Below are 27,066 nucleotides of genomic sequence, written 5' to 3' on the forward strand. Positions count from 1 at the left end.
GGAAAAGGGCCTGCCAGGGGGGTTTCTTTGAATTTTCTCTGGCAAAACAGAGCTCCTGGAGAACTGGGCTGACTTCTCAGTCAGTTACTGACTCCTTAGTAGGGATGGGCTGCACCTTAATGGGGAGGGTGCAGCTCAATTGGGGAAGAGGATGGCCAAAAATCTGGGGGGGCTTTTAAACTAGGTGGAGGGGGAAGGGATCAGAGGAAGCGATAGACAGTAGTGAGCGAAGGTCAGAGTACTTTTAGAGACATTAGCGATAATATATCCATAAAAACCTAATCCCTGGGTGAATGAGTTGCCAAATCATAAGTGAAGCCTCAGAAAACCCAAGGAGAAAATAATGTGCACTCGTACAAAACTGAGAGGCATGTACACAAATGCCAGCCTAGCTAACAAAATGGAGGAACTGGAGCAAAAGGGGCAAGGGTGGGGGGAACTATAAAGAGGTAGAAGTAAGTGGGAAATGAATAGTCAGGGGAAGGTTGTAGGCCCCCTAACCTGAAGGAAGAGGAGGAGTTGGATCTATCACAGTTAGAAATTGTGACGAGGCAGGGAAATCATAATAATGGGGCACTGCAACTATGCAGATATTGACTGGGCAGAGGAGACGGCTTACTCATGAAAGGCCCATCACTTACAGTACAACTTCACGTCCCATTTAGTGGATTCCCGGACTAGAGAATGCATTGCTAGACCTATTGATTACCAATGACTCAGATCTGGTCACAGATGTGGAAATAAGAGGCAACTTGGAAACTAGCGATCACAGGATAATTACATTCAGCATAAATCATAGGAAAAGGAGGAACGAGAGTACTACACAAAATTTCAAGAGCCAGCTTTTCTAATCTGCATTCAATACTGCAAGATAATAATGGGACTAAATCCTAGAAACATTGAACACTAATGGGAGTGCTTTAGGAACATATTAAAGCGGTTGTATACCCGCATTTTTATTTTTTTTTTTTTTTACACCTGTAAGGCAAAGCCATAATGAGCTAGTATGCACCACATATTAGCTCATTATGAAATACTTGCCTTAAAACGAGGTGTAGAGAACTTGCCTGGTCCACGCCGAGCGAGATGTCATCTTGCCTGGTGTGTCTTCCGGGTATCGCCGCTTCAGCGCTGTGATTGGCTGGAGTGGCGATGTCGTCACTCCCACGCATGCGCGCGGGAGATTTCATTCCGGCAAGGTCCAGCGGCTGCCGGCCCTTTAGCCGAGGATCCCCCCTGCGCATGCACCGCTGTAATAAGCGGCGCATTGCGAGGGGAATATCTCCTAAACCGTACAAGTTTAGCAGATATTCTTTATACCTACAGGTAAGCCTTATTATAGGCTTACCTGTACGTAAAAGTGGTAGTAAAGACTTTACTACCACTTTAAATAAATGTATCATGAGTGTATTTCAATGGACAATAAAGATGAGATCTACTTTATTGTCGTTTACACATGGCAAGTTTATCAGGATACTCTTTTTACAACAGCAATAAAACACTTCTCAACAAAACCACATATAAACTCCTAGCACATGCCCACATATCTGTTTTAAATATCACAAAATCTAAAATGTTGTTTTAAATTTTTTTTAATTCCACATACAATTCCTAAAACGCTGTACCTGATGGGGTTGAACAATACAGCCCTAGGGAAAAACCTATACTTTAAGCGATTAGTGTGCGTTTTAAGTGTCCTATATTTTTTTCCCTGATAGCAACGGCATAAACATACTATAACCTGGGTGCGTTGGTCACTACTAATAGCTTTTGCCAGCTTTTTAATCTGCGGACATATGGTGTTTCCAAATTCGGTAGCTCTGTACCTATGATCCACTGCACTGTTTTCATCACATGAGGCAGGCACTTCTTATCCTCTGCCCTGCAGAAGGCATAGCACACTACAGCGCAGTGCATAAGAATACTGGCCTAGATTCAGGTAGATTTGTGCCCTCTTACGGAGGCGCAGCGTACCGTTTTTACGATACGCCTCCGTAAATTACGTGCGCTACACTTCATTCACGAAGCAGTAGCTCCATAATTTGCGCGGGCGCTCCGTAAAAATGGCCGGCGTAAGCGAGCGTAATTTAAATGATCCCGTAGGGGGCGTGGATCATTTAAATTAGGCGGGTTCCCGCGCCGAACGTAGTGCGCATGCTCCGTCGGGAAACTTTCCCGACGTGCATTGCGGTAAATGATGTCGCAAGGATGTCATTTGCTGCAACGTGAACGTAAATGGCGTCCAGCACCATTCACGATTCATTTACGCAAACTACACAATTTTTAAAAATCGCGACACGGGAACGACGGGTATACTTAGCATTGGCTGCCCCTGCTAATAGCATGGGCAGCCTTACGCAGAAACCGACGAACGCAAACGACGTAAAATGCGTACGCAGGGCGCGCGTACGGTTGTGAATCGGCGTGAGTATGCAATTTGCATACTCTACGCTGACCACTACGGGAACGCCACCTAGCGGCCATCGTAAGAATGCAGCGTACGATATGACTGGCATAAGAGCCTTATGCCAGTCATATCTTAGGCTGCAGTCTGCGTATCGACCTTTCTGAATCAGGAGCAGTCGATACGCCGGCGCAACTAAGCAATTGCGCTGCGTAACTATGGATACGCAGACGCAATTTCTTACTGAATCCACCCCACTCTCAATAGTACAAGGCTAGAAATTGGTCTGAAGCCTTAGGGGGAAATCCAGCCTGCTTCAGTCTCTGAAGGAAAAACAGTCTCTGCTGCACTTTTTCCACTAGAAAAAAGTACCAGTATTTTGAGACCATGACAACTCCCTTGTAATATGCACGCTCAATAATTTAGTAGCGTCCACACGTTCCACCTCCTCACAACCTATATATACATGGCAATTATTGATCTTTCTTGATCTCCTATAATCCACTATTATTTCTTTCGTTTTTGTGGTATTGAGTATTAAATCATTTTCTGTGTACCACTCAACCAAATGTTGAATTTCCTGCCTGTAAGATGTGTCATCATTATCTTGTATGAGTCCCACTAATGTGAAGTGGGTTATAATCTCTTGCGCTTCTATGAGTAGATAGTGGATGATAGAGAATGGGTATGGATATCTAAGCAGCGATATCTTGATAGTGTTCACTGTGCACCAATAGTAAAATTCATATATAAGAGGTGATAACGCGCTCAAGACAAAAATACATAAAAAAATAAAACAAAAATAGCTTGTGGTGTCAAATGAGAATAAACAGTGTAAGTAAATGGAGAAACATAATAATCATCACTGAAAAGTGAAGAGTGCCTGAAAAGTAATCACTAAAAATCAACCGTGCCTAGAACAAGTGATACTAAACCAATGTGTATATAAAAAGTCCTCTATGGTGAAACCATATACAGAAAGAGGATGTGTATCTTTAAGTGGCTAGTATTCCAATTATGGTAATCTGAGGCCTTGTACACACGAGAGGATATCCGCTGGAAACGGTCCGCCGGACCGTTTCCAGCGGATAAATCCCCCGGCTGGATTTGGATCTGATGGCTGTACACACTATCAGATCGAAATCCCCGCGGAATACATCCGCGGTGACGTGGCTGCGCCCTCGCCGCGGCGACGTGCGCGACCCTGAAGGTAAATACTTTCAAGCATGCGTCGAATCATTATGACGCATGCGAGGGATGGGAGCGGACAGACTGATCCGGTGAGTCTGTACAGACGACCGGATCAGTCCGCTGGACTGGATTCAAGTGGATAGATTTCTTAGCATGCTGAGAAATTTTTATCCGCTGGGAATCCGTCGGCTGGATTTTTATCCGCTGGGAAATGTCCGCTCGGACGTACACACGACCGGATCTATCTGCTGGAACTGATCCGCGGATCAATCCCAGCGGAAAGATCCGCTCGTGTGTACGGGGCCTTAACAGTAGTCCATAAAGGGTGGTGTACAATCTTATAAATACTCTGGAAGAATAGAGAATCCTCCCACCAGTCTCCCAGAACTCTCACCTTAATTAGGTGACAATGGGCATAAATGGATCTCTAGTAGATCAACCTCAGACTTTCATTCTCTCCTTCTCCTTTTCCAACTCTGTGTGCCGTCAAAACTCCAGCTGGTGTATCTCTCTAGGCTTGAAGTGATTACTGCCTGCCCATAGCTGGCAATGTAACCTCAAAACGATCCACAATAGTGGAGAGAGGAGGAAAAGAAAAATGGCCTCCAATAGTGCAGTACCGTAATTAATAATAAAAGTTTAATATGCTAAAATGATGGACTCTTACATGAAAGTGTAAAACAATAAGCAAAGCAAAGACGCCTTCTCACATCAATTCCGTTCACTTCCGGTGTGTGTCAGCCTCGTGTGCCCTACGTCGTTACGTCACGCACCTCGTGACTTCATTAGGGGAACCTGATTGGTTATACGATACGAGTGTTGCTGGCACAAAAGAAAAAGAAAAATTATTCTGTAATGGTGGGTGTGCTGCAATCAGAAAAAAAGGTGCAAGACACTCTATGGTGTCTCGTCCAAAAATGAATAGGTGTGGTATATGGACTGCGCTACCCTGGTGGTTAATCTGTATCCACCTACTTCTGGGCACTATTTACAATTGCTGACCCCAGTGCATATCACCTCCTATTGACAATCCACCAAGTATATGTGTACCAAGTGCTCATATACGAGTATTCTTTTCAGAAAAATGCAAAAAACACATACATATCTGTTCCATACACGTATTGAACAGTGCTTTTAGAAAACGTGCATTCCCCTATATCAGATTTAGGGGATCCTTACCATAGAAACAAACAACTTTTACAATAACCACAAAAAATATAAACAAATGTACAGTATATGTGAAAAAAATATATACATATATGACAATTAAGTAGAGGATTTCTAAGTTGATCCTCTTCCCTTTTTAAAGTCCCAATATGATGGTCAAGTGCTCATAAAACGACCGATGCTTCTCCTGTGAGATGTTAAAACACAACGTGATTTCACCACTTCCGTGATAGTCCCATCACCGTAAAAAATGGCCACTCACCAGATCTCATTTAATAAATGCCGTTGGTTCATTCCCGGAATAACCATTCCTCTTATGCGTTTCCAACAACTACCAGATGCCTTGGGTATACTAGTGTGGTCTCTCTTTTTCTACAAAAGCTCACAGAGAGAGTGCCCCTCATAGTGTAGTATGTAAAAAATTTATTATTTTTTAAAATTAAAAGCAGGTATTGCACTCACATTTTATTGTGCCCGTATGCCGGCACCAAACTTCTCCAGCCGTGTATGCAAAATATATGAAGGATAAAAGCCATTCCTCTCGTGTTCCCCCTGCGCCTATCTTACGATCAGCGCGTGGTCCTGTAGATGTCAGCAGCCTCTACGCGTTTCGCAAGGTATATTGCGTCCTCAGGAAGCTTCTGTACTTCTGTTATGCTACTGTATTTATAGCCCTCTTCTTAGTCTGATTGTGGTTCATAATTCCCGCCCCTCACCTCTTTCCAGAAATGCGCAGACCGGAAGTTGTTCGGCCGCCATTTTGGTTCCTGGAACCACCACTTAGATGTCCCCATCTTTGATTCCCTGTTTCTGTTATTTATTTTATGTGTGGGGGTCATTCAAATGTATATTGCCCGCTTGTGCCCCGTTAGTAGTTTATTTTTATTTTTATCCTGTTTTTAGGTCAGAATCCGTTATCCGCGCCTGGCCGGATAAGTTTATCCCGCCAGACCGGATGCGGCGTCTCCGCCATCTTGGTACTCCCTGCCTGTTTGCTTGTATTAGATCAGGGATCCTCAAACTGCGGCCCTCCAGCTGTTGCAGAACTACAAATCCCACGAGGCATTGCAAAACTCTGACATTCACAGACATGACTAGGCATGATGGGAATTGTAGTTCCTGAACACCTGGAGGGCCGCAGTTTGAAGACCCATGTATTAGATGGAAGTCGCTGAGGAGTTCTTTTAGAACGCACATTCGGTTCTACTGGAGGCTTTGTAACCGATCACAGGGTGCGCCTCTCCAAGGGCTCGATCGACTGACCTTCATAAAAATGAATCGGGCTTGGATCACCACCAGCTACCAATGTAACTAGTAATTTTTTTTTTAAATGTCAGATCCCTTCAAGGCTGCTGATGCTGAGTGAATATCCTTTTCCTCCTCAATGATCTTGCTGATAGCTTGTAAGAGTTTTTTGCAAAATTGTCGCTCTATTTTTATTTAAAGCGCAAAAAGTTAAAAACGCAGAGGTGATCAAATACCACAGTTAAAGCGACGCAGTGCCAAATTGCAAAAAGTGCTTTGGTCTTTGACCAGCGATATGGTCCGGGGCTTAAGTGGTTAAAAAAAGATTTTATGGCTGAAGTAACACTTTAAAGAAGTACCAGTTGAAAATTACAAACACATTCTACTTGACAACAAACCTACAGTCCCTGTCTTGTTTGCACCACCTTTATACTGCTGTTCAAAGTATATACGGCCAAAGGGGCTTGTAATGACCTGGAGGGAGGGAGGCGGGGAAACCCATGCTATTTTTCTCAGTGATTTTCATCCATATTGCAGGGACCAAACATTACATTAAAGCCGCAAGCAGTCTTAAATTTATTTTTTCTTATAGTAATCTCATTTTGTGAAGGGACAGTTCTAAACACGTACCACTTCACAGGCATACTATAGACACCCAGCAGGTACGATATTTAAAGGAATTTTTCATTTTTTTTTAACTTTAAGCATCATTAAAATCGCTGCTTCAGAAAACAACTACCGTTTTTAAAACGTTTTTTTCCATTGATACATGTTCCCTGGGGCAAGACCCAGGTCCCCAAACCCGTTTTCCGACAATAACTTGCATATTATGCTTTAAAATGAGCACTTTTGAATTTGAACGTTCGAGTCCCATTGACGCCACTGGGGTTCTAAATGTTTGCGCGAATGCTCGGTCCGTTCGAAGGTTCTGGTGAGAACGGAACGGGGGGGTGTTTGGCTCATCCCTAATCAAGATATATTATGCCATTTAGTTCTTCATCTGAGTGATGAGGAGGTGGAAGACCACCATGCTTTGGTTAAGACCTTGTTTTGCAGTTGTAAAGAGAAAAGTGTGAAGTGGAGATTGAGTAGTTGTACACTGATCTGGCTTCAAGATAACCACTTCCGGCTGTGTGAAAACGACGTACCTGTACGTCCTATCGAGCATGAGATACTGTGGAATCGTGCCCGCTGCACACCAAGAGGGTGCGCGTGCGGGTTTGACGGACTATGTAAACAAGGCGGTTTCCCGTTCTGACAGGGGACAACACATGGGCATCTGCTGTTCCTAGTGATCAGGAATAGCGATCTGTGTTGACCTAGTAAGCCCCCCCCCACAGTTTGAACACACCCAGGGAACACAGTTTACCCTTTGATCGCCCCTAGTGTTAACCCCTTCCCTGCCAGTGCCGCCCAGAGGTGATTAAGTTCGCATGTGCCGCGCTATATACGTTTTTCATTCATTCATTCATTCAGTGTCATTTATATAACAATTTGTGCATTTATGTTAGCACTGATCACTGCATTGGTGTCACTAGTCCACAAAAAGTGTCACTTGGGGTCAGATTTGTCCCCCACAATGTCGCAGCCTGCTTAAAATTGCAGCTCTCCGCCATTACCAGTAAAAACAATAAAAAAAAATGAAAAGTCCCTAAATCTAGCCCATATTTTGTAGCCGCTATAACTTTTGCGCAAACCAATCAATATTCGCTTATTGGGATATTTTTTTTACCAAAAACATGTAGAAGAATGCATATTGGCTTAAACTGATGAATACATTTTGTTTTCTCTTTCGTTCATTGACGGACACAGCCTTAATCTTGACAAAGTGGGTATTGGCCTTCATTCAGGAGTGACTAGGCAGAAACTTATAGTAAGTGTTAAACACATCACACACCATACAGTATCGCCCAGGGGGCAGTCCCTCTAGGTATAACCCCTCTCTGCCTCTCGCAACTCAGTTAGTCAAAAAGCAGTACAAACTTAAAATGGAGGGGTGGGTGCTGTGTCCGTCCATGAACTCAGAGAAAAGGATTTTACGGTGAGTACAAAAAATCCTATTTTCTCTTTTGTTCATGGACGGACACAGCCTAAATCTTGACAAAGTGGGACGTCCCAAAGCAGTGTCAGAAAACGAGGGGCGGGAACAGCATTAAAAATAAACTTCACCCCAAAACAAAACCGAGCTCCTCAACTGAGGAGATGCAACTCTAAACAGCCGCCTGCAAAATGTTGCGTCCGAAAGAAGCATCTGAAGATGCACTCACATCAACCTTGTAGAATTTTTTGGAAAGTGTGAACGAACGACCAAGTCGCCGCCTTACACATCTGGCAAACAGACGCTATTGCTCTGGTCGAATGCGCCGTGACAGGAAAGGCAGGCGCCCGACCCTGAGGAGACCGCCAGGCCCTTCTTGGGACCAGCCACCGAAACAAACAGTGAGTATGACCTCCGGAACGGAGCGGTAGCTGTGTCTGTCCATGAACTCGGAGAAAAGGATTTTACTGGGAGTACAAAAAATCCTTTTTTTCCCCCCCTTTTTGTTTTTTTGGATATGTATTATAGCAGAAATCCAGTGACCCTATGACAGCAGAGAGTGCCATTTGAGAGCCTTGGAGATCTGGAGGACAAGATAAAGAAGCGATCAAGCTGGGTGCTAGCCACATATTCTTTTAACTACTTGCTGACCTGCCGCGTCATTCTACGGCGGCAGGTTGGCTCTCCTGCGCGAGAGCCCGTAGCTCTACGTCGGCTCTCTCGCAGGGAACTAGGGGCACGGTGGGCGCGATCGCCGTCGGGCACACGCGATCGCTCATTACAGAGCGGGCATCGGGAGCTGTGTGTGTAAACACACAGCTCCCGGTCCTGTCAGGGGGGGAAATGCTAATCCTCTGTTCATACAATGTATGAACATAAGATCAGTGATTTCCCCTAGTGAGGCCACCCCCCCCCACAGTAAGAACACACCCAGGGACATACTTAACCCCTTCCCCGCCCCCTAGTGTTAACCCCTTCACTGCCAGTGGCATTTTTATAGTAATCCAATGCATTTTTTATAGCACCGATTGCTATTTGGGAGCCACATCGCACGACCGCGGAATTGTCAGTTAAAGCGACGCAGTGCCGAATCGCAAAAAGTACTCTGGTCTTTGACCAGCAATATGGTCCGGGGGTTAAGTAGTTAAGTGACATACCTCTGTAGGGGTAATAGGAGCTGGTGAGCGGGGACCCAAAAGGGGGAGCACAAGAGTCACCTGATTTCTTCTGCAACTAAGCGAGCACAAGTCACTTTGCAATTTCTTGCACCTGTTATAGAAATTTGTGGGATACACTTCTGGACTATATATACACTTTTTGGAACTTTATACATTTTTTTATTTTTAGATGAACTTTATTTTTATATGAATTTTTTTTCTTGTAGGGTTTTCTCCTGTCAATACGTTTAACTTTTGCCAGTTTGTACAGTGCTCAGCACAGGAGCACAGTTATTTTATTAACCGTTGTATGGTTAAATTAGGAATGTTACCTGTCTGTCAGATCACTCCTCAGTTCATAGGTAGTGCATTTAAAGTGATTGTAAAGCTTCACTTTTTTTTTTTTTAATAACAAACATGTCATACTTACCTCCACTGTGCAGCTATTTTTTTGCACAGAGTGGCCCAGATCCACGTCTTCTGGGGACCCTCGGTGGCTGTCTCGGCTTCTCCCCCCACATCAGCTAACCCTCCTGGGAAGCGCTCTCCCAAGGGGGTTACCTTGCGGGCACACTCCCGAGTCCTGTATCTGGCATCCACTACAGGACTCGGCCCCGCCACCCGGCCCTCGCGTCATTGGAGTTGATTGACAGCAGCGCAAGCCAATGGCTGCGCTGCTATCAATCTATCTAATGAAGAGCCGAGAAGACTGGGCCGACAACTAGCGCGTTCTCGACCCAGAACTTTCGAGGGCTCAGGTAAGTAAACCGGGGGGGCTGGTTGGCCTGCAATCGCCAAATGTTTTTTCACCTTAAAGTGGTTGTAAACCCATTTTTTTTACTTTTACCTACAGGTAAGCCTATAATAAGGCTTACCTGTAGGTAAGAAGAATATCTCCTAAACCTGCACGGTTTAGGAGATATTCCCCTCGCAATGCGCGGCGGCGCATGCACAGGGGGGATCACGGAGAAAGGACCGGCAGCCGCCGGACCTTGCCAAATTTAAATCTCCCGCGTGACGTCATCGCCGCTCCAGCCAATCACAGCGCTGGAGCGGCGATACCCGGAAGACACGCCAGGCAAGAGGACATCTCGCTCGGCGTGGACCAGGTAAGTTCTACACACCTCGTTCCGAGGTAAGTATTTCATAATGAGCTAATAATATGCGGTGCATATTAGCTCATTATGACTTTTGCCTTGCAGGAGAAAAAAAAATAAAACATTTTGATGCGGGTTTACAACCGCTTTTAATGCATAGAATTCCTTTCTGCTTGTTCAAGTGTTGAATCCGAGAAGATTGTTTTAATTAATACACCAGTTTCACATGAGTCACGCTCACTCTCCTGCTGAGCCATATACCTGCAGTTTATAACCTTGAACCAACCTTAAGGCCCCTTTCACTCTGGGGCGGGAGCCGCGGTGGCGGTATAGTGCCGCTAAAAATGGCGGCGCTATACTGTCGGATTTGCCGCGGGATTCGGCCGCTATCGGTGCGGTATTAACCCCCGCTAGCGGCCGATAAAGGGTTAATACCGCCCGTAATGCGCCTCTGTAGAGGCGCATTGTGGGCGGTATTGACGCGGTTTCCCATTGTTTTAAATGGGAAGGAGCGGTGAAGGAGCAGTATACACGCCGCTCCTCTCACCGCTCCAAAGATGCTGCTGGCAGGAGATTTTGTTCCCTCCCGCCAGCGCATCGCCTCAGGCTTTCACATTTAGGCTGCATTCACACCTCGGCGTACAAAATCGCGGCGTTTTGTCCCGCGAATTGCGGCGTTTTGTACCGCAATTTGCGGCGACAAAACGCCGCGAATGTGAATGCAGCCTTCGCCCCCTCTATGGAGATGGTTTACATCTCCTATGCCGAACGCTGAAAGCCGCCTGAAAAAAAGGTCCGGGACTTTTTTGCAGGCGTACGGCGTTCGGCGTGGATCTCCATAGAGGTGCATGTTAAATCATCCCTCTGGCGTCTCGGGGCTGCAGCGGCGTCGCACTACCGATGTATATACGCCTAGGTGTGAACGGGGGCTAAGTATGCAGTGCAGGAGTTTTTCAGTTGGTATAGCAGCGCTATTTTTAGCGCTGTACTGCCTGAAAAACTCCTCAGTGTGAAAGGGGTCTAAACCATCCATAACGCATTGTGGTCGCATGAGTTTTTGATGACTTTTCTGTGCTTTTGTTGCTTTTACTGATTTTAAAACTGGTACAGCTACCCGATAAACCTGTTTGAACTGTTCATTAGGCATACCTTCCTGGTGATCTCATTTAAGAAGTCTGGATCCTATGCTTGTGTTTTTTGTTTCTTTCACAAGATTTAAAATCCACAGAGCCTTGAAAAAGTATTCATACCCCTTGATATTTTTCACATTTTGTCATATTACAACAAAAAATGTAAATTTACTTTATTGGGAGTTTTTGATGGACCAACAGAAAGTGGCAAATAATTGTGAAGTGGATGGAAAATGATACAGGGTTTTTAAAGTTTTTTTACAAATATGTGAAATGTGTGCATTTGTATTCAGCCCCCCTGAGTCAATACTTTGTAGAACCTCCTTTCACTGCAGTTACATCTGCAAGTCTTTTTGGGTGTGTCTCTACCAGCTTTGCACATCTAGAGAGCAGAGACCAGAGCACCTTCCTCCACATGTTTGCTGTGTCCCCCACATGGCTTCTCACAAACTGCAAATGTGACTTCTCACACTGAGAGCGTTTTGCAGGCGCTATAGCCAGGGGTCAAGTCCTGGGGAAAAAAGTGTGGGAACTCCCACCCAAGATCCACTCCCCCACCAAAAAAAAAAAAAATCTTACGCTCATATGCATAATTACTAAACCGCATGTTTTTTTTCCCGATACACTGTACCATACGCTGGCCATACACTATACGAAAATTCGGCCGAAAATCGGTCGTAAAGAAAGATCTTTCGTTTTTCGGCCAGTTAATGGGCACAAAATCGAAAATCGTTTGGACGTTTTTGAGCCGAAAAAACGAAGGACAAGTTTGGAAATTTTCTGCCGAACGAACGTTAAATCGGAAGGTTAATGTGTTTCCCGTCCGAACTTTCTGCACTAGGTATATGTAAAAAAAAAAAAGAACCATTTTTTTTGTTTTATGTCCACTAAACGATTTATCGCCCATTACATGATGGCACTATCGTTTGCACTCACAAAAGAACTTTCGTTTTTCGAAAGTTCTTTTGGACGATTTTTCGTTGAGTGTATGGCCAGCATTAGTAATCCTTTATGTTATCGCCGGAACTTTAAGCAAGTTCTTTGTAAATCCCACGATAACTCACGGCAGTCCTCCGCAATGTCTCCTGGGAATAATGACAAAAGCTCCCAGGAGACATGGCGGCATCGAGGAAGTGACGGAATACCCGCACACTACCCGATGAATACATATACAGGAAGCAGCCAGTAACATAAAGGATTACTAAGGCTCGCCTGCCCCTGACAGTGACTAGAGCTGGGCATCGCCGCTTAGTAAAGGATTGGCTCGGGCGGCTCGGCTGCTCTAGTCCTGCAAAGGGAACTGCGTTCCTGCTGTGAAAAAAGTGCAGGAACTCCGTTCCCACGCGTTCTCGCAGGACTTGAGCCCTGGCTATAGCGCTAAAAATAGCGCCTGCACCAAAACAGCTGCTCCTTTCACTCCAGTGTGAAAGCCCGAGGGCTGTCCTGTGGACAGATTCTCCCACCTAAGCTGTGGATCTCTGCAGCTCCTCCAGAGTTACCATGGACCTCTTGGCTGCTTCTCTGATTAATGCTCTCCTTGCTCGGCCTGTCAGTTTAGGTGGACAGCCATGGCTTGGTAGGTTTACAATTGTGCCATACTCTTTCCATTTTCGGACGATGGATTAAACAGTGTTCCGTGTTATCTTCATAGCTTGGGATATTTTTTCTATAACCTAACCCTGCTTTATCCCTGATCTGTCTGGTGTGTTCCTTGGCCTTCACGGTGCTGTTTGTTCACTAAATTTCTCTAACAAATCTTTGAGGGCTTTACAGAACAGCTGTATTTATACTGAGGTTAAATTATCAAATTTGCTGACGTATAAGATGACTTTTTATCTTCAAACCTTCCCCTAAAATCGGTGGTCATCTTGTACGCGGAGTATAAAATGTGAACCTTAAGGCCGGGTTCACACCTCTGGATCTGACCCTTTGGTGCCTGCTCACCACAATCACTTGTAAACACAGAAGTCTGGTTTCTGTGTTTACAAGTGACAGCTTTGTAACCTCCTAAACTCTGCACTCTGTATGTGTAACGGTATCGGTATGATATCCCCGTCAAACAGTCCCTTCTTCCCATAAAAGAAATCACAGCAGCATCCATACATGAGCCAAGGCTTAATGCTGGTATAACACAGAGTTTTAATCGTAAGAAACCAGAGCTTATATGTGGTTACAACTGTTACAATGACAAATCTCCGCCCCCCCTTACACAGTGGGGGGTCTTCAATACAGCTCCTTTGAAATAAAGATATTTCTTTGAACTAGTCAGTATCTAGCCGGTTCGGCACCGCATATAGAGAGATAATTATCACAATGAAGCAATCAGCATAATTAACATGAGCCACTTATCTAATCACAGTAACCAGTAAACACAGGGCTAGAACAATTAACATTTGAAACAGGGCTAGCTGCAGAAGAGTAAATACAATTAACAGCCTTAAACAAGCAGGGAGGATTAAACTGAAGCATATAGGTAAAAAGTCCATCACAGTTTGTAATGCAATTCTGGTATTTAATGCCCCTTTAAGACCCTCCTACTGTTTGTTAAATCTGAAAGGGTTGTGGTTGAGTTCCTGCACCTATTTTCTGAGTAAAAAAGCTTTGAGCAGAATATATCTTGGGGTGTAATCGCAAGTATGCATGTGCTGTGTGAGAGAAATAACTTGTTAATATGACAACTCTGTAAAAAAATAAAAAATAAAATCTTAATTACTTCCAATAATTAAAAAAAACTTGCCATACCTCTTAGAGACCTTTAACGCTGGGGCACGGGCCGCAGGGCCGCTGTTAGAAATCATGGGGCCCCGTACAGCCTACCTGATGGGGGCCCCCCCAACCCCGCCCTTGACCCCGCCTCAAAAAAGCCGATCGCATAGATATTAAAAAAAGATATTCAAAAACTATATCTACACCGTTGTCATTTTGAGTGAGGGCATTGTGAAGCCTACAGGCACTTACTTCCTGGAAGTCTTGGATGGGGAGTGATAATTGGATAGTGCACTGCATCCTGGGAAATGACACACATTTCCCAGGAGCATTAGAGGGAGATGTCAGGATCCTAGGTGGTTTCAAAGGCATAGCAACAGGCATTTCCAGATGAGTAAAAAAAAAGATTTCTTTTTTTTTTTTTTTCTTTTTTAGTCGTAAGCTACAGTTTAAAGCAAAATTGTTTTTTTGATGGAACCTCCACTTTAAGCCAGCACATCTATTATGCCTTTAAATCAGCTGAGGCATGCACTCCAATAATTATTTAAATCTGTATGAGCTAATTCACACTAGCATTGCTCTCTGAAGAGTGATCTGCATGCGGATTGCTCTTCTGACAGAATTTGGCTGGTGGTGAACAGGCATTGTATCACCTCCTCACAACTTGTGTTAACCACTTAAAAACCCTGACAGTAGTTGAAAAGTAAAATGCTCAGCAGGAAACATGATGGGTGGTTACAGTCGTTGTGGTTGCAGCCTATGTACTTCCCCACCACTACCTTTCCAGTATGGGGGCTCTTTCACACAGTGCTGCTCCACTCAGCAAGGGATCAGTGAGTGGATTTTCTGCAGAATTGGAGCTAAATGGGACAGATGTGTTCTGATTTCCAGGTCTGTTCAGTTTGCATCTGCATACAATGCACAGCCGACAGGGCAAGACTTGTGATGTCTGTATGGGTGGCCAAATGGAAATTTGGACTTGTGTCCACTCACAACAGGCAATGTGGAGGCAAGATTGACCACACTCCCAGCATCATAAAAAAATTTGCTTTAATGTCCACAAAAAAAAAGCATCACAAACCCACAATACAGAGAGATAGCAGCATTTTTTTTTCAAAACTATGTACCATCTGGATTCCATCCTATATAGAGCTTTTATACAGATCCACATGAAAAAATGTCAGGCAGACCTAATTGCAAGGTTTGGGTGAAAGTTTCTTTAAAGTGGAGGTTCACCCGAAAACGTAATTTTTAACATTAGATTGAGGCTCATTTTGTCTAGGGGAATCGGGTAGTTTTTTTTAAAATCGAAACAGTACTTACCGTTTTAGAGAGCGATCTTCTCCGCCGCTTCCGGGAATGGGCTGCGTGACTGAGCGTTCCTATTTGATTAACAGGCTTCCGACGGTCGCATACATCGCGTCACGATTTTCCGAAAGTAGCCGAACGTCGGTGCGCAGGCGCCGTATAGAGCCGCACCGACTTTCGACTACTCGTGACGCGATGTATGCGACCGTCAGAAGCCTGTCGGAAGCCTGTCTATCAAATAGGAACACCCAGTCCCGAAGACCATACCCGGAAGCGGTGGAGAAGATCGCTTTCTAAAACGGTAAGTACTACTAGAACATGTGCAGCGCATTTTGCGGCCAGGCTTTATCTACCTGCGCCCCTCGAAAATGGAAATAAAGTCCCTTCAGTGATTTCACTTCCTGGGCCCCTCTATTGCCCTAATGGGGCCCAGGATTAGTGTTGGCACCTTTTTGTCAAGCCAAACCCAAACACTTTTGCGGTGCATGGCAATTTTTTTTGTAGTACACGCTATAGGAATGTAAAATACCTGCGACACCTTTTGGTATACCCAAAGAGTAATAATGAGGTGTGCTATGGTGAACAGTGGCCAAATTGCATTGCAACAGGTGGGGGGAAGAGCGAGAGAGAGAGAGAGAGAGAGAGAGAGAGATTTTGTATTTGATTACATTCTATTAAAATTCCATTATTTACTATTCTTTGATTTTCATTCAAATTTGTTTTCGAATTGTTATTGCCAAAAACCCAGTTTGTGAGATTTTTTTGGGGTATAGTGTAGCATGACTGAGTAATTGTCATTCACAGTGTGAGAGCGCTGAAAGATGAAAGTTGGTCTGGACAGGAAGGGTGTATAAGTGCTTTGTATTAAAGTGGTAAATATGATCAGGAGGGAGGGGGGTGTCCTCCTGGTGTATATATTCTGTGTGAGTTTGTCAAATAAATGTTCCATGTTCATACAAGCCATTGTCGGATTGTCTTGTACGATCGGCTATAATATCTGATGCTCAGCCTGGATGAATCGGTGTACTGACGAAAACACTCCAGCAGAGTGTGTGGGACGATTCAGACACATACAGCAATTAAATCACTGTAGGTGATGTTTTAACCACTTAAGGACCGCCTAACGCTGATATACGTCGGCAGAATGGCACGGCTGGGCAACGGCACGTACAGTTACGTACGTTGCCCTTTAAGTGTCCAGCTGTGGGTCGCGTGCGCGCCGCCGGCGGCGCTCTCGCGACCCGGTCCCAAGCTTCATGACCACGTGCGCAGGACCCGCAGACCCGATCGCCGCCGGTGCCACGATCGGGTCACATGGAGCTGAAGAATGGGAAAAGGTGAGTGTAAACACACCTTCCCCGTTCTTCTCTGTAGCAATGACACTGATCGTCTGTTCCCTGTTATAGGGAACGACGATCAGTGACGTCACACCTACAGCCATGCCCCCCTACAGTAAGAATCACTCCCTTAGAGCACACCTAACCCCTTAGCGCCCCCCTAGTGGTTAAACCCTTCACTGCCATTGTCATTTTCACAGTTAGCAGTGCATTTTTATAGCACTTTTCGCTGTGAAAAATGACAATGGTCCCAAAAATGTGTCAAATATCCGATGTGTCCGCCATAATGTCGCAGTCATGAAAAAAAACGCTGATCGCCGCCATTACTAGTAAAAAAAAAATATTAATAAAAATGCCATAAAACTATCCCCTATTTTGTAAACGCTATAACTTTTGCGCAAACCAATCAAACTCTTATTGCGATTTTATTTTTTTTTTTTTTTTTTAACCAAAAGTAAGCCTAAACTGAAGAAAAAAACTTTTTTTTTATATATACTTTTGGGGGATATTTATTATAGCAAAAAGTAAAAAATATTGCATTTTTTTCAAAATTGTCACTCTAGTTTGGTTTATAGCGCAAACAAATAAAAACCGCAGAGGTGATCAAATACCACCAAAAGAAATCTCTATTTGTGGGGAAAAAAAGGACGCCAATTTTGTTTGGGAGCCACGTCGCACGACCGCGCAATTGTCAGTTAAAGCGACGCAGTGCCGAATTCCAAAAAGGGGCAAGGTCCTTGATCTGCATAATGGTCCGGGTCTCAAGTGGTTAAATGGGTTATAAAGGTTTGTTTTTTATTTTCTAAATAGGTTCCTTTAAGCTAGGACATTGTTGGTTCACTTACCTTTTCCTTCGATTTCCCTTCTAAATGTTTTCTTTTCTTTGTCTTAATTTCTCACTTCCTGTTTCTCCTCAGTAAACTTGCCCCTATAATCCATGGAGGTTAATCAGCCAGAACAGCTTACTGAGGAGGAACAGGAAGTGAGAAATTCAGACAAAGAAAAAAAATACATTTAGAAGGGAAATTGAAGGAAAAGTTAAGTAAACCAACAATGCACTAGCTTAAAGGAACCTCTTTAGAAAATTAAAAACAAACCTTTACAACCCCTTTAACTGCTTGCTGTCCAGCCGCTGTCATTATACTGCCACAGGTCGGCTCTTTTCCGCGAATCGCTGTAGCTATAAGTTGGTCTTTTTTTTTAACAGCTTTAACAGGCTTGTTGCACGGTGGGGGAGTTGATGCGTGTGGTCAGCGGCCACGATGTCTGCCAGCCACCCGCGATTGTTCCACAGAGAGCCAGAACGTCAATGTAAACAAACAGATCCCCAAACAATGTAAACAATGTAAACAAACAGATCGTCTGTTCCTAGTGATTAGGAACGGCATCTCTGTATTCCCAGTCAGTTACCTCCCCCCACAGTTAGAAACACCTCTCAGGGAACACATTTAACCCCTTGATCCCCACTACCAGTGTCATTTATAGAGCAATTGGTGCATTTTTATAGCACAGATCGCTGGATAAGTGACACTGGTCCCAAAAGTGTGTCCAATCTGTCCGCCACAATGTTGCAGTCCCACATAAAAAAATCGCTGATTACTGCCATTAATAGTAAAAAAGATAAATCTATAATAAAAATGGCATAAATCTATCCCCTATTCTAGGCGCTATAACTTTTGCGCAAACCAATCAATATATACTTTATTGCGTTTTTTTTTTTAACCAGAAATATGTAGAAGAATAGATATTGGCCTAAACTGATGAAGAATCGTTTTTTGGATGTTTATTATAGCAAAAAAATTATGTTTTATTTCAAAATTGTCTGTCTTTTTTTTTTTTGTTTATAGCGAAAAAAATAAAACCGCAGTGATCAAATACCACCAAAAAGAAAACTCTATTTGTGGGAAATAAGACGTCAGTTTTGTTTGGGTACAGCGTTGTGTGACCGCGCAATTGTCAGTTAAAGCAGCGCAGTGCCGTATCGCAAAACATGGCCTGGTCGTTAAGGGGTTAAATCTTCTGGGGCTGAAGTGGTTTAAAAGCAATTACAAGTTACCAAGCCACACGTTTAGAGTTAGAGGTTGTAAAGGTTTGTTTTTTATTTTCTAAATGGGTTCCTTTAAGCTAGTGCATTGTTGGTTCACTTACCTTTTCCTTCGATTTCCCTTCTAAATGTTTTCTTTTTTTTCTTTGTCTGCATTTCTCAATTCCTGTTCCTCCTCGGTAAGCTGTTCTGGCTGATGGGGGCAAGCTTACTAAGGAGAAACAGGAAGTGAGAAATTCAGACAAAGAAAAAAAACATTTAGGCTCCATTCACACTAATGCTTTTTTTGATGCATTTTGCATTTTGCAGAAATGCCGGGAAATTTTTTAACATGGTTTCCTATGGAACATATTCACATCAATGCTTTTTTGTGGCTCTGCATTTTTGGAAAGGGTCAGGGACTTTGTTTCATGCAAAAAGCAGCGTTTTGCATGCAAAAGAATTCAATGGACCTGCATCCAAAACGCAAGTGCCGCAATTTTGCCGTGATTTGCGTTTTTTTTTACCTGTTTATAGCTGGTTGTTAAAGGAAATGTAAAAAAAAAAAAAAAAAAGTTACTGGCTTAAAAAAAAAACAACGCAAATCGCGGTAAAAACGCACGTCAAACGCAGCAAGCACCGCAAAAAGCATTGCAAAAACGCTCAAAAGCAACATGCATAGGTGTGAATCGAGCCTTAGAAGGGAAATTGAAGGAAAAAGTTAGTGAACCAACAATGCACTAGCTTAAAGGAACCTATTAAGAAAATAAAAAACAAACCTTTACAGCCCCTTTAATGCGTTCTGGCACTAGAATTATTGCTCTCACTCTGATGAATGTTATTTATTTTATTTAAATGTACTTTTTTTTTTATTAACACACCTCCTGTTATGGGGGTGATAATCATCTTTCAGTTATGCACCTTTGTTGTTATGTTGCTGTTGCAAAGTGAGTTTCCCCTGCTTTCAGGAAGAAGCTTTATTTCAGCCCGTGCTGAAGTGATTGTAGAAAGGAAATGGTTCAACTAGGGTGGAAGGGATCAGCTGTGCTAAGATGCAAATAAAAAGTATAACATTTAGAAAATTGAAAGCAGTATTTACTGGAAACATAAACAACAGTTGCTTATGATGCACAATTCTTTAGCAAACCAAGGGGGTTATTTACGAAAGGCAAATCCACTCTGCACTACAAGTGAAAAGTGCTCTTGAAATTGCACTTGGAAGTGCAGTCGCTGTAGATCCGAAGTGTAGTGCAAAGTGTATTTGCCTTTCGTAAATAACCCCCTAACTGTTAAAATTTACATTACTGTATTTGCTGGCGTTTAAGACTACCTTTTACACCTAAAAGAAATGGCCAAAAAGCAGGGGTCGTCTTATACACCGGGTCAGCTGCTCGGATGCCTGCTGGATGTGCGGTAATACTGTATGTAGCTTTGGCTACATACAGTATATACGGCTTAGCCAATCCTGGTGAGTGATGTATTCAAATGAATATAGAGCCTGCTCGGATTGGCTTTGAGAGTCAGAGAGGCGTGGGAAGATGATGTTACAGCCTCCGCCAATCCAAGCAGGCCTTGTATTCATTAATATAATACATTGCTCTCCGTGATTGGCTCCAGCAAGAAGGAAGAATATGGCTCCAGCAAGAATGAAGAATATGGCTCCAGCTCCAGCAGGAATGAAGAATATGGCTCCAGCAAGAATGAAGAATATGGCTCCACAAGGAAGAAATATGAAGAGTCGAAGCCTCGGAAGGGGGGTCGTCTTATACAGGGAGTTCAGGCAAAAAATCTTAAAAAACTGTAAAATTAGAAGGTCGTCTTATACGCCCGGTCGTCTTATATACCGGAAAATACGGTACTTTAATTCTTTCCTTACCAGGCCATAGCAATATGATGCCGGCAGGAACCCTCCCTCCCTCCGGGTCTTTTCTTCCTGACCATCTAGGGCATGAGCGCGTGCGGCACTGCTCGTGACCCGGTGCGCGTGCCCGGCGGCCACGATGTCCGCGGGGCACCCACGATTGCCGGTGATCACGGCAGGATCCCTTGGATCTGTGTGTGTAAACACACAGATCCACCTCCTGTCAGAGGTGAGGAGACCGATGTGTGTTCCCAGTACAGAGGAACACACATCTGTATCCTCCCCTTGTGAGTCCCCCTCCCCCTACAGTAAGAATCACTCCCAGGGAACATATTTACCCCGTCAGCGCCCCCTAGTGTTAACCCCTTCCCTGCCAGTCACATTTACACAGTAATCAGTCCAGTTTTATAGCACTTATCGCTGTATAAATGTGAATGGTCCTAAAAACTTGAAAAAAAGTGTCCGATATGTCCGCCGCAATGTCACGGTCACAAAAAAAATCGCAGATCGCCACCATTACTACAAAAAAAAAAAAATGCCATAAATCTATTCCCAATTTTGTAGAGGCTATAACTTTTGCGCAAACCAATTAATATACGCTTATTGCAAAACATTTTTTTTACCAAAAATATGTAGAAGAATACTTATCGGTCTAAACTGAGGGAAAAACAAATTATAAAAAAATAAAAAATATCTATTAAATCAAAAAGTAAAAATATACGCCGTCGTATCTGAGTGTGCGTGGTCGTAACTATGCGACTGATTCAGAGAATCAGTTACGCATAGATTTCCCTAAGATCCGACCAGCGTAAGTGTCTTACACCGTCGTATCTTAGGCTGCATATTTACGCTGGCCGCTAGATAGCGCTTCCGTATAGTTACGCAATGAATATGCTAATTAGGTAGATACGCCGATTCAGAAACGTACGTCGGTCCGGCGCATTTTTTTACGTTGTTTACGTTAGTCTTTTTTTCGGCGTAAAGTTACCCCTGCTATATGAGGCATAGCCAATGTTAAGTATGGACGTCGTTCCCGCGTCGAGTTTTGAAAATGTTATGTTGTTTGCGTAAGTCGTTCGCAACTAGGGCTGTACGTAAGTTACGTTCACGTCTAAAGCAATGACGACTTGCGGCGTAATTTCGAGCATGCGCACTGGGATTTTTTCACGAACAGCGCATGCGCCGTTCGCAAAATACGTGGGGTCACAGTGAATTTGAATAAAACATGCCCACATCATCCCCAATTGAATTAGGCGGGCTTACGCTGGACCACAGACGTTACGCCGCCGAGACTAAGGGCGCAAGTTCTTTCTGCATACGGGACTTGCGCCCTAAGTTACGGCGGCGTACCGTATCTGCGATACGGTACGCCCGCCGATAGACAATTCTATCTAAAACTGGGCCATTGTGTTAGAATAAAAAAAAATATAATATATATATATATATATATTTGCTTAAAGTAGATACATATTTAGCCTAAATCCTTGTATGAAAAAGTTGGGGAGCATTTCTTAGGGGGCATTCATTTTACAGATGTAACACTTTCAGCATGATTTATTCTACAGTATTGTATTAAATCCTATTTCTTTTTTTTCTACTCTAGCTTTTCTCCAGGACTCTAGGGTATACAATATGTAGGGGTAGATTACTGTGTTTGTGCTCTGTGCCGATAACGTGACTTTCATAGGAGGAGGAACACATGCAAAGGTCGCTTGCTTCATACTGCTTGGCACACTGCTTCTGAATTCAGTGTAATCGGTGACACCATAAAGGGACATGGTGCTTTTTGCTGCTGCATTTTGCCCATTATATACTAAATATATTTGTTAGCACATCCCCCTTTTTTTTTAAACGTAATTATTTTAATTATTCTAAAATAGATCACTTGAATTTCTAGGTTGTTATCTCATTGTTGGAGGGACTGGAGTTTTCTCAGAAAGTCGTCTGAACAGTAAGAAGAAAATGAAAATGATGCCCTCCAGACATATTGTCATGGGAGCTGCAATGATGCTGGCGCTGTGTGTGGCAACATTCTGGTAAGCAACTTCTTGCCTTATTATCTATCTGTTTTTTATTTTTATTTTTTTATTGAATGTCCTGGACATTTATTTTGGTACAATGTTGAATTTATCTTGCATGTCTTTGTTTGCTTTATTTGTGCTGAAATGTCATTGAGTGCCAGTTCACACCATAGAAACGCAGTCCAGATGATTTTCTGCATGTGTGTTTTTGATGCAGTTCAGTGCATCCCCCCCCCCTCTTTTTTTTTAACCTTAAGGGCCAGTTCACACCAGATGCAGTTCTGTGCGCCTTTTTCTGCACTAAAAATGCATGCACAGTGTTTTCCATGTATTCCAATGGCTGTAGTTCACACCATGCAGTCCGTTTCCGGTGCAGAAAATGTGCAAGTGTTTTGTGCAGAAAAAAGCACACGGAACTGCATCTGGTGTGAATTGGCCCTTAAAGCAGGACCAGTGCATTTTTTATGCTTTTTACAGCATTCCAGTGCAGGAAAAATGCAGCATGTTCTACTTTAACTGCAATGCCCTGAAACTGTCTGCACTGCTGTGACCTATGCCATTGAAAGCCATATAACCTACTTTCCATGTGTTTTTGATGCAGAAACAAATAAAAATCGCACTGGACTGCACATGGTGTAAACTGGCCCTAAACTTTTTTTTTTTTTTTTGTGTGCCTTTTTTTAAATTAAAATTGCACCCTTCTACAGTGCAATGTAATCCCTGCATTATTTCCGCAGGAAAACTAGTCCTCCCGTCAGACAGAATAAACTCATCTGACAACATTGCAGGAATAAACTTATTAATAAATGTTGCTCACTATTATTATGTATGTTTGTATGTATGTATGTATATATGTGTATAGATAATCTCTCTCGCCCCTCTCTCTCTCTCCCCTCTCTTCTCTCTTGTCTCTTCTCTCTCTTCTCTCTCTTGTCTCTCTTGTCTCTCTTGTCTCTCTCTTCGTCTCTCTCTTCGTCTCTCTTCTCTCTCTCTTCTTCTTCTACTCTCTCTCTCTCTCTCTCTCTCTCTCTCTCTCTCTCTCTCTCTCTCTTCTCTCTCTCTCTCTTCTCTCTTCTCTCTTCTCTCTTCTCTCTTCTCTCTTCTCTCTCTCTCTCTCTCTCTCTCTCTCTCTCTCTCTCTCTCTCTCATTCTCATTCTCTCATTCTCTCTTCTCTCTTCTCTCTTCTCTCTCTCTCTCTCTCTCTCTCTCTCTCTCTCCCCTCTCTCTCTCTTCTCTCTTTCTTTTTCTCTCCTCTCTCTTCTTCTCTCCTCTTTTCTCTCTCTCCTCTCTCTCTCCTCTCTCTCCTCTTTTCTCTCCTCTTTTCTCTCCTCTTTTCTCTCCTCTTTTCTCTCCTCTTTTCTCTCCTCTTTTCTCTCCTCTTTTCTCTCCTCTTTTCTCTCCTCTTTTCTCTCCTCTTTTCTCTCCTCCTTTCTCTCCTCTTTTTTCTTCTCTTTTCTCTTCTCTTTTCTCTTCTCTCCTCCGCTCTTGGCTCCCCTCTCGCTCAGTTTCCGTTGGATATCCTATGAAAAGTAAAAAGGAACTTGCAATCTTTTTAGCAGGAAATTAACTACTACATATAGTACATACATACATAGTACATAGTACATACATACATCTTTAGTCAAAAGACGGCGTCCAGGTGGCTCTATAAATCCGGGACGCCGTCTTTTGACGTCCTCGCGTCCTCCGGCCACTGGGGTCCCCGAGATGCCGATGCGCGTGCCTGGTGGGCGCGATGTCCGCCAGGTACCCGCGATCGGCAATGACAGAGCAGGGACAGCAAACAGATGCTGTGTCCCTTGTACATAGGGACACAGCATCGGTCACCTCCCCCAGTCAGTCCCCCCTTCCCCACAGTAAGAATCACTCCCAGGATACACATTTAACCCCTTCCTCGCCCCCTAGTTTTAACCCCTTCCCTGCCAGTCACATTTATACAGTAATCAATGCATTTTATAGCACTGTTCGCTGTATTAATGTGAATGGTCCCAAAAATGTGTCAAAAGTGTCCGTTGTGTCCGCCGCAATATCGCAGTCCTGCCAAAATTCGCAGATCGCCGTATGGGACAGCGGAGTGTAAGTGTCCCGGCGTAGCCTGGCGGATCTCCAAGGGGGCGGCTTCTATTCAAATGAAGCGCGCCCCCGATGCAAAAGAACTGGGCATGCGCCGGGCTGCAAAAAGCCCAGTGCGCATGCTCCAGTTCTCGGCGGAAAACGTCAATGACGCCGACGTGTGCGTCATTGACGTAAAGTCGTATTCAAGAACGACTTACGTAAACGACGTATCCGACGAAAAAACACGACGGGGACCCGACGCCATCCGTAACATGGCCTACGCGAGACTTGCGGAAACTTACCCCTCATATAGCAGGGGTAAGTTTCCGCTTACGCAAACGACGTTAGCGACGGTTACGCGACGCGAACTCGTTCGGGAATCGGCGTAGAAGGATCATTTGCATATGCAAATGACTCCTTCATGTAAATGCCATCTAGCGGCGGCCGGCGTCATTGCATTTAAGATCCGCCAGTGTAAGTGACTTACAGATGGCGGATCTTAAGTGTATCTATGCAAAAATGATTCTGAGAATCAGGAGCATAGATACACTGGCCAAAAAAGGGAGTTACGATGGAGTATCCTGAGATACTCCATCGTAACTTCTCTGAGAATATGGCCCTATATGCTTATTGCGATTTTTTTTCTTTTTAACAAAAATATGTAGAATACGTATCGGCCTAAACTGAGGAAAAAACTTTTTTTTTTTTAAAAATGGGATATTTATTATAGCAAAAAGTAAAAAATATTGTGTTTTTTTTAAAAATTGTCGCTCTTTTTTTGTTTATAGTGCAAAAAATAAAAATCGCAGAGGTGATCAAATACCACCAAAAGAAAGCTCTATTTGTGGGAAAAAAAGAATGTAAATTTTGTTTGGGAAGCACGTCGCAGTTTTAATTTAAAGCGACGCAGTCCTTATAGCTGAAATTGCTCCTGGGCAGGAAGGGGGTATATATGCCCAGTAAGCAAGTGGTTAAGCCTGATGCTGAGTCACAGCACTAGGATAACTTCTACTTCAGACTTGAATTGTAATACCTATTATGTACCATTACAGTCACAAAATATTGGAATAAAATTTCACTTTTATTATGCAATATTAAAAGCAGATAGTCCAAAACATACCCAAAAAAAATGTTGAGGGGCACCAGGGAAATATGGGAAATTTACCAACGTTATTAAGAACAATATATCAAAATGTTTTTTCTTCTATTGCACTCCCCGTTGCATACTTTTAAACAAATCTGCTCTACTGTAAAGGATAAGGTGGTAGTGTTAAACAAATTTAAATTTAAACAAAAAAAATACAATTAAAGCAAGCACCATACAAAGAAACACAATAAATACATACTTATGATTGAAAATCACTGGAATTGTTGATTTGGAGTTTGGTACACAGAAGTGCTTTAATGGATTACACAGGATTGTCGCAAAGATTTGCCGATTTTGGTTGGACAAAGACTTTGTAAATGAGCAGTTTGATTTTTTAAATAAGCCTGAAATCACTAAATATGGATTGTTTTTATAATATGATATATGTGATTGGCACAGAACTGGTATAGAAACATGTATTTATTAAAATTGTGTTTAATTTTGTATTTCGTTTTTTTTTTTTTTTGTGGTACAGTGGAACCTTGGATTACGAGCATAATCCATTCCAAGAGAATGCTTGTAATCCAAAGTACTCGCATTTCAAAGCGAGTTTCTCCATTGAAGTCAATGGAAACGAAAATAATTTGTTCCGCATTGACTTCAATGGCAGGAAATAGCGCATGTGGCCAGAGGTGGGGGAGGGGGGGCACCGGCGAGCCTCAAAAACACACGGAAAGGCCAGAGGACAGTTCGGCTGACCCTGGCAAACCTCGGAAAGGCTCGGGAACGGACTATTTTTGAGTCTTTTCGAACTGTGCTGCTCGGCTCTGGCACCCCCCCCCCCACCTCAGGCCAAACACGGTACTGCACACCGCTGTGGCTTAAATCCTGCTCGTTTTGCAAGACAACACTCGCAAACCGAGTCAGGATTTTTAAAAATACAGTGCTTGTATTGCGAAACGCTCATTAACCGCGTTACTTGCAATCGGAGGTTCCACTGGATATAGTTTTTCAGTGCAATTTTTAAATCTGACACATAGGGAGTTGATTTACTAAAGGCAAGTAGACTGTGCATTTTGCAAAGTGCAGTTGCTCCAGAGCTTAATAAATGGGGTAAAGGTTCTCTTTGCAAAGAATACTCAATCACGTGCAAGAAAAATTTTAATTGCACATGATTGGATGATGGAAGTCAGCAGAGCTTCTACTCATATACTAAGCTCTGGAGCAACTGCAAAGTG

General features: G+C 43.4%; 1 protein-coding gene across 3 annotated transcripts in view; it reads left to right on the forward strand.

Annotated features, from left to right (window-relative positions):
- LOC120945842 (histo-blood group ABO system transferase 2-like) overlaps positions 1 to 27,066 on the forward strand; it is a 134,014-nt gene that overhangs the window by 50,583 nt on the left and 56,365 nt on the right. For 2 of the 3 annotated variants that reach the window (XM_040360357.1, XM_040360356.1), the window contains exon 2: positions 22,562 to 22,700. In XM_040360357.1, the coding sequence (XP_040216291.1) occupies positions 22,627 to 22,700 (74 nt within the window). In that variant the 5' untranslated portion in view covers positions 22,562 to 22,626. Of the gene's footprint in view, positions 1 to 22,339; positions 22,444 to 22,561; positions 22,701 to 27,066 lie in introns of those variants that run through there. The other variant, XM_040360358.1, reaches the window with a different exon arrangement.

Source organism: Rana temporaria, chromosome 7 (assembly GCF_905171775.1).
Source record: "Rana temporaria chromosome 7, aRanTem1.1, whole genome shotgun sequence".
NCBI lineage: Eukaryota > Metazoa > Chordata > Amphibia > Anura > Ranidae > Rana > Rana temporaria.